Below are 13,024 nucleotides of genomic sequence, written 5' to 3' on the forward strand. Positions count from 1 at the left end.
AAAGTATTTCATTTAGTATTACTTAAGTGACACCACTTGTGAGATTTTAAAAAAAATGAATCGTCTTCAGTTGACGAGTTGCACATTTGCGAATTCAGATATACCCTTTTTATTTTTATATACTAGTATACTCTTTCTTGTTTATTTTGTTGAGGCAAGAAAAACTGCATGTGTCCAAAGCCAAATGAATCGTGAAAGATCACAGAACTTTTCAAATCATTTCCCGCGTCAGCAAGCCATCATTTTACTTACACGGTATTTTTTTTTAAACCAAAAGTGGCAATCAATATAGATAAAACCCTGATCTTCTTTTCAAACGTTTTAAAGGTATTGTGTAAATGCAAATGACACGTATAATTGCAATGTCTTCAATGGGAATAAGGAGGCTGATTCTTGCATACTCTATTTTGTTGGACAACTCTTTTCACTTACATTGTATTTTGCAGCAAATTCTGTTACTGAAGCATAATGGTAGCATTTCGATTACAATTGTTATTTCCGTATGTATGTATGTATGTATGTATGTATGTATGTATGTATGTATGTATTGAAAACAACGAAGTGAACAAGAGGCTCTCAAGAGCCTGAATCGCTCACATGTATTTCAGAGGAGAAGATTCTTAAATGTTAGCAAACTTGATGAACAAATTGTGTAAAATTGTCTTTAAAGGACAATAACTCCTTAAGGGGTCAATTGACAATTTTGTTCATATTAACTTACTTTGCTGAACATTATTGCTGCTTACAGTTTATATATATGTTTAAATATATTCAAAATAATAACAAAAAACTGCAAAATTTTGTTAAAACTACCAATTCGGTGGCAGCAACCCAACAATGGGTTGTTCGATTCGTCTGATAATTTCAGGGCCGATAGATCTTGACCAATCAAACAATTTTACCCCATATCACATTTGCTCTAAAAGATTTAGCTTTTGAGATATAAGCCAAAAACTGCATTTGACCCTTATGTTCTATTTTTAGCCATGGCGGCCATGTTTGTCAATGGATACAAACTTCGGATACAATTTATAAACAATATACCCTAAGGAACATTTAGTTAAAGTTTGAAGGTAATTGGCCCAGTAGTTTCAGAGGAGAAGATTTTTAAATGTTAGCAACCTTGATGAACAAATTGTGTAAAATTGTCTTTAAAGGACAATAACTCCTTAAGGGGTCAATTGACAATTATGGTCACATTAACTTTTTTGTAGATCTTACTTTGCTGAACATTATTGCTGCTTACAGTTTATATATATCTATAATAATATTCAAAATAATAACAAAAAACTGCAAAATTTTGTTAAAACTACCAATTCGGTGGCAGCAACCCAACAATGGATTGTTCGATTCGTCTGAAAATTTCAGAGCCGATAGATCTTGACCAATTAAACAATATTATCCCGTCACATTTGCTCAACAAATGTTCTTAAACCCTGTCGACTGCCATTGGCGATTGCCAAATAAACGGATCACCAGGTGTAATAAATGGATCTTATTTATAAATTAATACCAATCAGGGCACAATAAACCAAAGATGGTATACCGCAAACAAAAGGTGCAAAGATTTTTGTACACCATATCCGGATTTCGACAATTAATGTCTCTTCAGTGATGTTAGGAATCGAAACGGTATTAGGAAGGCCATATAATTTACCTCAATTTAGGATAGACTCTTGAATTTTGAGGAGTCAAAGTAGGATGAACGGATCATATAAACCCGAAAGCAGATATAATACAAGCCCAAACGAAAAAATATAAACAAGTCTAAATTGAAAAGGGATATAAAGAAAATGAAATTAAACTGTTATACAGGATGTTACAGACAGCAAACCAAACAAGTGACACATTGATTGTAAACCCAATTTTGTTTTGTTACAGTCGCATCCCTTGGTATTCTCCACAATGTTTTCAAGACATATACCACATTTCAAGAAAAAGATTTCAAAACACGATGAATTAAAAAATGACGAAGAGGCAAAACCTTTATTTGATTAAAGACCTCTTTTTGTTTTTTCGCCGGCAAAAGAGCTTGAAGCACAAAGTTACTTCCGCAACTCTCAATACACACACACACACATATATATATATATATAAATACAAGTCTAAATTGAAAACAACGTTCAAACCTATGATTGCGTTGGATAAAAACCGCAATTTTTATATGTGTGCATGCAAAACAAATTTCTTGTTAGAGGAGTCTAAATACAGCACAAACAACATTTTCCAAAAGACCAAAAAAGTGAAAAAGTATATTTTTACAAAACGCATTTGACTAACAGGTCGAACAACAAATGTTCTGTATGTATGTATGTATGTATGTATGTATGTCGCTTTCCCCATCTACATACATTGCTTCTGTTTGTCTTTCTGCTTTTTTTATTTTTTGCATGGAAAATCATTTTTCATTGCCTAATTTGTACCATCTTCTTTTCCTGAAGTCGACCTTAATCAGTTTGAATAATATCTTCGGCTTTTCCTTTAATTCGGACTTTTTGACATTGTCCGTGAATAAGTACCAATTGGAATTCGCTAATCTCTTTGCTCTCCTTATTACGGATCATGAAAATAATAATTCTATCAAATATCAAAAAAAAAAAAATGTTTAGAAAAATTCGGTAACAACAACTATTATGGCCACGAAAGAATTAATCGTCGCATTTCCAACCAAAATTACGAATCAGAGTTTCCTACACATTCGACGTTCATCATGAATTTAATGCAGTCATATCTTCTAATCTTTTATTTATCATATTGTACATGGCTTTTGTATAGTTAGACTGCTGAATCTATGCGTTCACTTGTTAGTTGCTATTTGACGCTATCTGGATTATAAGTAATTAAATGTCTATATTTACAATTGGAACTCATTTAAGGTGGTACATAACACTACAGGGAGATAACTCTGTAAAAATCAGCTGAACGTTTTAATCACGTTCTATTGTTATGGAAATATTAAGCTTCTCAATGATCAAAATTAGCATTTGTCAAACTGCTATATATCCAACGAAATTTTTCCGATAAAGTGTGTGGTTCTATTTTTTTTTTTTTTTTTTTTTATTTTTGTCAAAGGGTCAAAGTAAATATTTTGTCAAAATTTGATGAAAATTAAACGAGCCAAATTAATTTTAGTCAAGATGTTTGGTACCACCTTAAAGTTAATTAATATCTAGAAAGCAGGAAATTGTTAATCATTTTTGTCATTTTAATAAGGATATAAAATTCCATAATGTACTAATGTATCTCTTTTTAAATTTTCATATCCGGCATGAATGACATATTACATAATTTAGATTGTGTTATGACAACTGCTATCACGAATTTGATAACAAGGGCGATAAGCAAACCAAAATGAAAGCTGTTTCCTTAGTACTGTGTTTTGCATTTCTTATACTGCAAGTTGATTCTCTAAGTAAGTAAACTATAATCATGATAATGTAACTTATTGCTGTTACATTTAGTAAATCAGTTTTTATACGCCCTTTTTAAAAGTATTTGTAATTGTAAAAGTACGTAGAAACAGCACTTGACGTGAATACATGTAAATATAAAAATAAGATGTGGTATGATTGTCAATAGACATTTTCGGAAACTATTGTTCACCATAACTTTTAAGTTGACGATGATAATTACAGGTAAACTAAACTGTGGGTCATCTCAAAATACACAATGTCTCGAAAGATGTGGCTACATGCTACATTTTTACATCACGATGACCTTGAGGTCATCCCGATGTATTGCTATCGCCTAGATTTCCATTATGTAAATTAGTTTTGGGTTTGTAACCGATCTATAAACATGATAAATACGCGCACATAAACGAGTGCAAAATAACATTCCTTATCGTTTGATATAAATACATCTCTTCAATGAATACTGATAAAAATATTTTTGTTTACAACATAAATTAATAATATGAAAATGTTTTGTAGTTAGATATATATATATAAGTAAAAAATCATTGATGATATCAATGCACACGTACCGAAAAATTGTGTTAAAGCATGCGGAAGAATATCTCAAAGAACGTTTTGTGAAAATACATTCAAGGACCAGTAACTCTGTAATTGATTTTGCGGGAAAATATGAATGCCTACTCGTATCCAATCTTAGAAAAATCGAATTTTTACAGAAAAGTGTCCACCATGAACTTGCATTGCACTATTTTTAGAATAGTAGAATAGAATGATATACAAATGGATTCAAATCATATATATATGTAACTGTTATTTTAATATAATATAAACAACAACTCAGTGTATACTGATTTGTATCACTACAATATAATAGTTATTACGGTGAAGTTGAATTTCCTGTCATTTATTCATCATCCACGCACGAACTTGTCTCAGAAAAAAATATATCTCTGTACATTAACCTCAGTTTTAAGTAAAGAGATATGTTGTTTTTTTCTGAGACAAGTGCTTTTGACCATCCTCAAGAACTTGTGGTCATCCGATGTTCAGTACTTCAGTACTTTGATTTCTTGTATATTCAAAATGAATTTATGAGACTTGAACATCGGTTCACTGCTAATGACTGTTATTCATGCAGGCAATGTTTGTGAAGTTCTGTTGCAATTTATTTCATTTATCATTTTAGATAGTGACCAGGCATGTTTAGAAATTAAGGGACAGTGTCAGGATGACAACAACAAATGCCCAGGGTCTTATTATAGCGGTAAATGTTCAGGAGGTGAAACCCGGAGATGCTGTACACAGACCGCAGTTGGTAAAGTAATGAAGTTATGCGTAGTGTACGAAAAATACATGGCTGCACTGGATTTCAATGTGTCAATATCTACTTGAATTTCTAAATTATAATGTCTAGTTTGCATAAGATAATAGAAACATTACATATTTTCATTATTGTCGATTATTCTCAAATAAATAAATAAGTATCAGTCAACACACCGGGTATCCCATTCCGAATACCGCGGAGGAATCCGAATCCCGAGGAACAATAACACTTTGTTTAGTGCAATTCGTAAGTTAAATCTGGATCCGATGCCCACGGAGCATAGCTGTGATCGGTATACCCGGTGTGGTCAAACAGCATAGCTGACTGTTTATATATTACCTTAATAAATTATGTAAAACGCAATCAGTAGTGTGAACAACTGCCAGCAATTCAAACTGAATAGGTGCTGTTCCTGCAGTATCCTTTGAAGTTTTTGTATTGCTTCGTTTTATTTCAACGTCCGTTATATAAGTCGACATGATTGTGTATGAATTTGTTTGGTTTTTGTTTCGGGATTCTAGGTTTTGTATTTCTTTTTTTCTCTTTATCTTCAGAAAAAGACGCTGGTTACTGTAGTAACTTACAGATAGTATCACGTGACAGTTGGGGAGCACGTCGACCTGTTAAAGTATCAAACATACCAAATCCTGTACCTTACTTTTTCATACATCACACTGCAGGACGAGAGTGTCACTCGTTTGTACAGTGTACAAATCTGATGAAAGAAATTCAGAATTATCATATGGATGATCCTCATCGACGTAGGTTCTTTTTTCAAGGAAGATGAACCAATTAAGAGTCTTAAACAATAGACATGTGTCTATACAATATGGCAAGCTCTAACCTGCCCCAAGTCTATAAGGGTTGTAAATAAATTTAACAGAAACGATCAAAGAACTGCAATTACTACCTAACTCTCCGAAATACAACTACTTGATGTTTTAAACAGTTTAAATGATTAAGTGGATTCAATTTACATAAATTTCACGTTTTACATTTTGTATTTTACCTAAAACAAATGTTGCAAGTCATTCAGGTGTCCTCTAAATCGTTTAACTGCTCTGAAAAAAATACTTTTGGTATAAATGTGTTCACAATTGGTTGTTCTAGAGTGTTATCTAACAAAGATTACTTAAAGCCAAGAACCATGTGTGGTGTGACTTGGAATGGTTTTATAGTTTTTTTTATTTCCACTCGGTTGTAACAAATGCTAGTGGACTATCAGTATACTGCAGGGTACCAGTCATCCGTGCAGAAGCCATGGATTTTGGTGTTTGCATACTTAAATGATGCAGTTTGTCTGTAAATTACGTTGTAGATATTACGTAATTATAAAAAGATTACGGTTGACATTCTCTTGGACACTACTAATCTGACGAATTTTAACTGCCGTGTGTAGAGCCTCTTTGACAAGAAGGGAACAGGTTATTTCTACTTATTAAACAACTTATTCCTATTTTCAGAATATTACGACATAGGCTACAGTTTTCTGGTAGGACAAGATGGTAGACTATATGAAGGAAGAGGATTTCGAAGAGAAGGTGCTCACACAAAACACTATAACACTGTTGGCCTGGCAACCTCCTTTATTGGAAACTTCATGGATCATTTGCCTAATAATCAATCGCAAGCGGAAGTTAAAGCTCTGATACAGTGTGGTGTTTATAACAATTATATTTCTAAGAATTATAGACTATACGGTCATCGTGATATTGGAACCACAGCCTCTCCCGGCACTGCATTTTATAACGTGGTTCAAAGCTGGCCGCGTTACAGTGCTCAAAAACCATTAGAGGATAAAATATTTTAAAATTGCAACACAGAATGAAATATCATATACTTTAAATACAAATCGTTTGTTGCTGAATATCAAACATCGTATGTGATTTTCGTTTGTTGCTTGTTTTGTACATAAATTAGACCGCTAACTTTGATTCCTCGCATTGTTTTACATTTTGATATGTTGTGACCTTTTATAGCTTCCTATATATGCGGTGTAGGTTTGTTTTCATTGTTGAAGGTCGTATGGTGACATATAGTTGCTATCATCTACATTATTTGGTCTCTGGTCAATTTTTGTTTCATTGGCAATCATACCACATCTCCTTTTTTGTTTATAGAACAGACTTTATACGTTAACACTGTACAGGAGAAGTGTTAATTAAGGAGCATGCATTACACGGACAATAAAGAATGTGATGATCGTATGCAAGTTATCGCAGAAGTTATAACGAAGCAATTCATGAATGTCAGATTAGCGTGAATTAAAACGGTGTCGGGTACATATCTTTAGTTCAAACAATATTTCACTTTTCAAAAGTGCACATATTACAATAATACAATATAAAATACAGGGATTCGGAAACAAGAAAATATCTTTGACACGAAAATCAAGCCCCACAAAAGCAGATATATATAAAATTTTATCAATACAATCGATGCCAGCGAACAATAAGATGCATCAAGCTAGCGAACAATAAGCCAACGAACAATAAGAAAACGCGCCAACATGATCATGCCTAAAAACCGAAGACTTGCAATAACACGAAACGTACTTATAAATCTGATGACAATAATTTCCAGTAGGAAAATGAAATGCAATTCCATTTTAACACAGACAAAGTTAATTAGTTATTTATACAACTTTATTTTAAAGCCTAAAATTCCTTTTAAGTAATCCTTTCTCTTTTCTCTCCGATTAGAGATGGGTTTGTTGTCTTTATAACAATAAAACAATTAATAACAACAGTTCACACTCAACTAGTGTAGCGATACAATTAAATCTTCAAGCTAATATATACGATTGAAAAGAAAAAAAAAAGTTAGATTTTCTGTAGAAATAAAAGCTGATAACCATCGTCAAAGAACTAGCTAGTTCATTTTTTTCTAATTATTCAAAAGTAAATCGTCACTCTGGTCATTTATTTATTATATTTTAATAAGAAGAGTGATAGTGTAAGAGTAACACACAAATAGAACGAAAAACGTGTTGACATAAAGATTTTGGTTAATCTAAACGACAATTTATTTGAATCCAAGCCTACGGCAAAGCTTTTGTCCACACTAGGTACAACTGATAGGCAATTGTCCAAGGTTGCCTGGACCCAAAGACTCAGGTGGGTAAAGTTACGGAATTTTTTTAATTGAGGTCCAAAGTTGGGATATGGTGACCCAACCCCCTTCCTTCTTTAATTCATAAAAAAGTCCCTACTGCTTTGTCCACACTAGGTACATTTGATAGGCAATTGCCTAAGCTTGCCTGGACCCAAAGACCCAGGTGGGTAAAGTTACGGAATTTTTGTAATTGAGGTCCAAGTTGCGCACCATACATTGATACATAATATAGTTTGCTAGCCTTTAACAAAAAGAAGAATGAAATCTGCTTTTTCAAAAAGAAATTTATTCACACAAACACATTTGTCTTGAAGGGCAATCATTTGAATAGTGTTAACATTGTCTATAAATACGGTATTTTACAAAAAATGTTATTTTAGGAACTATTTGACAGGATGCCGAAAGTACGGAAAGCCATTTCACACAACACATAATTCCTACTTGAAAAGTAACTGTTGATAAAATAACAGGGAATGCTGTTTACACTCAAGATTTAACAAAACATAGAAATTTATCTGCACAAACCAACAAAATAAAAATAGTCAACTGACGACAATATCAAATAAGTAGATCTTTATAATGAGCAAAATCTTTTTGTAAAAGTAAACGGATGATGACGGCGGACGACTACATACTGCAAACGACAGACGTTAAATATTCTAAAAAGCCGACACCGACCCTTTATGCCAGGTTAGATATCATAGTTAATGCGTGTTTAATATTACACAATATTTCAAGTTAAAACTAGAACTGTCTATTAAGCTGGACTTATAACCGAGCGTCTTGGTTGGACTAAGTATTCTAGGTACTGAAAAACATGTTGCTAAAGAAGCTGATAATAATAATTTGGTTTTTTTTCTAGTATGGTACTGTAGATTCATGTGATATATATCAAAATTAGGAGGGTAGGGGTCACCATACCTTAATTTTGCAAGTCAGTTGAAGAAATTCGGTGAATTTACCGTCCTCTGCTATCTGGTCCGGGCAACTTCAAGGCCTTACCTATCATGATCTTCATCGTAGGAAATTTTCTAACAATTAAAGTTTGGACGGAAGGATCTCCTTACCCCGACTTTGAACCTCAGTTGCAGTAGTTCCGTGAATTAAACTCACATTGGTCATCTTATCCAGGCAATTTTATGCCATTCAATTTCATCTGTACCTGGTGTGGTCATTCTTTGCCGCGTAGAGAATTTTTTTTTACGAATTAGCGTTTTGAGGGGAAAAGGTCTTTATATCCCAACTTTTGACCTCAGTTGCAAACGTTCCGAGAATTTATCCAACCGGACCATCTGTTCCAGGCAACAAATAGGGAATTGACTATCATTTGTTCCTAGCGTAGAAAAAAGCTTAGCCGTTATGATTTTTTGACAAAATTAAAATAGGGATGTGGTATCGTGTGCAAACCCCAAATATGAAATAGTTGTAGAAGTTCTGGAACTTCGCTCACCTGCAGGTTCTGTAGGTACAGGCATCCGTCGGCAATTGACTATCATTTGTTACCAGAGTGGACAAAAGCTTTGCTGTGATTTTTCTTACGAATTAAAGTTAGGAGATATGGTCTACAAACTTTGGACCTAAGTTGTAAAGGTACCGTAACTTTACCCATCTTGGTCATTGGGTGTGGGCAACCTTAGTCCATGATCAATCAGTTGTACTTAATCTGAGCGAAAAACTTTGCCCGATGGAAATTTTTACACGAATTGAAATTTGTAGAATTAGGGTCTCCATACCTAAATTTTGGACCTCATTTATAGGTGTTCCGTACCTTTACCCACCTAGGTCCTTTAGTCGTCCTGGCAACATTATGCATTTGCCTATCATTTGTACTTAGATTGGACAAAAGCTTTGCCGTAGGGACTTTTTTACGAATTAAAGTAGGAGAGGGGTAGGGTTACTACACCCCAAATTTGGACCTGAGTTGCGGAAATTCCGTAATTCTACCCACCTGGGTCTTTAAGTCTAGGCAACCTTAAGCAGTTGCTTATCATTTGCACCTAGTGTGGACAAAAGTTTGCCGTAAGGATTTTTTTATGAATTAAAAATAGGAGGTGGTAAGGTCACCCTACCCCAACTTTGGACCTCAATTAAAAAAATCCGTAACTTTACCCACCTGGTTCTTTGGGTCCACGCAACCTTGGGCAATTGTCTATCATTTGTACCTAGTTGGAACAAAAGCTTTGTCGTATGGACTTTTTTATGAATTAAAGTTGGGAAGTGGTAGGATCACCCTACCCAAACTTTGGACCTCAATTAAAAAAAAATTGTAACTTTACCTACCTGGGTCTTTGGGTCCAGGCAACCTTGGGCAATTGTCTATCATTTGTACCTAGTGGGGACAAAAGCTTTGCAGTAGGGACTTTTTTATGAATTAAAGAAGGAAGGGGGTTGGGTCACCATATCCCAACTTTGGACCTCAATTAAAAAAAATCCGTAGCTTTACCCTACTGGGTTTTTGGGTCCAGGCAACCTTGGGCAATTGTCTATCATTTGTGCCTAGTGTGGACAAAAGCTTTGCCGTAGGGAAGTTTTTACGGATTATAGTTATTTTACATAGGCTTGGATTCAAATAGATTGTCGTTTAGATTAACCAAAATCTTTATGTCAACTCGTTTTTTGTTCTATTTGTGTGTTACTCTTACACTTATCACTCTTCTTATTGAAATATAATTAATAAATGACCAGAGTGACGATTTACTTTTGAATAATTAGAAAAAAAATGAACTAGCTAGTTCTTTGACGATGGTTATCAGCTTTTATTTCTACTTAAACCATTGTGGTGACGTCAGCCTATTCATTTACCGTGGATTCTTTTTCTAGAATCAACGCTTCCTAAATCTGCAGCTAAAATGGACTCACCAAATTATATTCAATTGTTTCCTTTGTGTGTCTAATTTCATTAAGTTTGAATTGGCTAATTTGCTGATTTCTGTTCACTAATGGAATTAATTTAAAAACTTACCTTTAATTTTTGTAATTTGTATATGCCTTCACTGGGAATCGAACCCTTCCTTGAAATCTGCTATGAATGACTGACATCAACACATCGACGAAACCTCTCGGCTACCAATGGGTTACAACTTAGATGTCTATTTTATATATATAAATGAACATCGGACACACAGGGGTTGTACCTTTATATATACACAATGGGCAGTCGTATAGTATAAGTTGGTAGCCGCGAGGTTAGCATGCTTAAAATCAACGAGTTAAAAGATAAGGATTTGTCGGTTTAGGTTCGAATCCCTGTATTATCTCTGTTGTCCCAATTCTGTTTTTTTTCTAATTTTGCATGTTATAGTGGATATTTTTGTAATAATAGCGTGTTTATTTTTTGGATTATTATTGGCTATTTCACATGTTTGAAACAAAAATGATTACATTCTATTTGTCAATTTTTGTTGTATAAATATAGTATGATTTCATCTGTTTTACTACATAATTTTACAAATTTTGTTCGCAAATTCCTATGCTAGAAAATCGTGATGTGCCTAGAGTGCTAGAAATTTCGGTAACATACTTATTATATATACTTTATATATGCTCTTTGGTCGGGTTGTTGTCTCTTTGACACGTTCCCTATTTCCATTCTCAATTTTATTAGAAATAATGCCTGATAATATAAAGATCTTTAAAGGTAGAAGTGTTATATTTGTATTTTGTTAACCAATTAATTGTGATCTGAGAATTATCAATGCATCGTTGGACACGATAACATGGTTATTAAAACTCACTTACAATACCTTCTAATTAAGAAAAGGCTTTAATTTTGAAAAGAAATTAACACAATAGTTTAAGTTATAGATACAATGGATGAGCGTGGATTCATGAAAAACAAACCATTCGCCCTCCGGGCTCATGGTTTCTTTTTCAAGAATCCACGCTTATCCATTGTATCTATATAACAGAAAATCTAACAATTCTTTATTTTCTTTTCTTTTCAATCGTATTTATAAGCTTGAAGATTTAATTGTATCGCTACACTAGTTGAGTGTGAACTGTTGTTATTAATTGTTTCATTATTATAAAGACAACAAACGCATCTCTAATCGGAGAGAAAAGAGAAAGGATTACCTAAAAGGAATTTTAGGCTTTAAAATAAAGTTGTATAAATAACTAATTAACATTGTCTGTGTTAAAATGGAATTGCATTTCATTTTCCTACTGGAAATTATTGTCATCAGATTTATAAGTACGTTTCGTGTTATTGCAAGTCTTCGGTTTTTAGGCATGATCATGTTGGCGCGTTTTCTTATTGTTCGTTGGCTTATTGTTCGCTAGCTTGATGCATCTTACTGTTCGCTGGCTTATTGTTCGCTAGCTTGAGTCTGGTTGCTATGGAAGAGGGGTTGAACAAACTTTTTATGAAAAATGGAGTAGACCTCAATTCATTCTTCAGGAACAGCTTGTGATATAAATGCGATATGAATATTTCAACCGGGTATCAATCACTCGTTCATTTACTCAGCCTTTTATGACCGTCTCTATATAACTATTTTCGTGAGTTTTAAGGAAACATATCATCCTTTGATTTTTGATTTCGCAGATAGTTTTCTGATACGATCTGAAAGGAGTTATTTTACATAGTTTAATTAATGTACAATGTATGTGTGGTTTTCGCAATTTGAAGGAGAGAAAAAATTTGAAGCTTGTTATACAATATGGTCGCGTAAATATCGTGTGGTAAGAATAACGCCTTAAAGTTATATTTATTCATTTGTTGATTGATTGGTGTGTAACGCCACTTTCTGCATTATTATGCTATTTCGTGGCGGTCAGTTCTTTTTGGCAGAGGAAGCCGGAGTGCCCGGAAAGAATCACCGACCATCGGTAAGAAAACTAACAATTCTAGATTGTAGTCGAGCGCACCTGCTACGTGCGGGATTCGAACTCACAAACTCACAATCTTAGTGTTCGACTACTTATACCACTCGGCTACCAAGGTACCAAAACTGTATTTATAGTCTGTGTATTAGAACAGAGGAGAGCCGGAGATAAGTCACAACCTATAAAGCGTTTCTTGTAACTATGTTGGAGCAGTTTTTTGTGTAAGGGGCCAATACAAAATTGTTTTGTACATTAAAACAAGACACCAACTTTTCATGTATTTTAAACCCATATGAAGATTGATTTTTTTTTATCACGATGGAATATATAGTTGAGCATGCTG

General features: G+C 33.8%; 1 protein-coding gene across 1 annotated transcript; it reads left to right on the top strand.

Annotated features, from left to right (window-relative positions):
- Positions 1 to 3,293: 3,293 nt before the first annotated feature.
- Positions 3,294 to 6,674, top strand: LOC127720188 (peptidoglycan recognition protein-like). Its single transcript, XM_052226664.1, has 4 exons — positions 3,294 to 3,412; positions 4,603 to 4,731; positions 5,295 to 5,501; positions 6,204 to 6,674. Exons 1-4 carry the CDS (start codon positions 3,352 to 3,354, stop codon positions 6,548 to 6,550), a joined length of 744 nt encoding a protein of 247 aa, XP_052082624.1. The 5' UTR covers positions 3,294 to 3,351; the 3' UTR covers positions 6,551 to 6,674.
- The last annotated feature ends 6,350 nt before the right edge of the window (positions 6,675 to 13,024 follow it).

Source organism: Mytilus californianus, unplaced genomic scaffold (genome assembly GCF_021869535.1).
Source record: "Mytilus californianus isolate M0D057914Y unplaced genomic scaffold, xbMytCali1.0.p SCAF_11, whole genome shotgun sequence".
NCBI classification, from domain to species: Eukaryota; Metazoa; Mollusca; class Bivalvia; order Mytilida; family Mytilidae; genus Mytilus; species Mytilus californianus.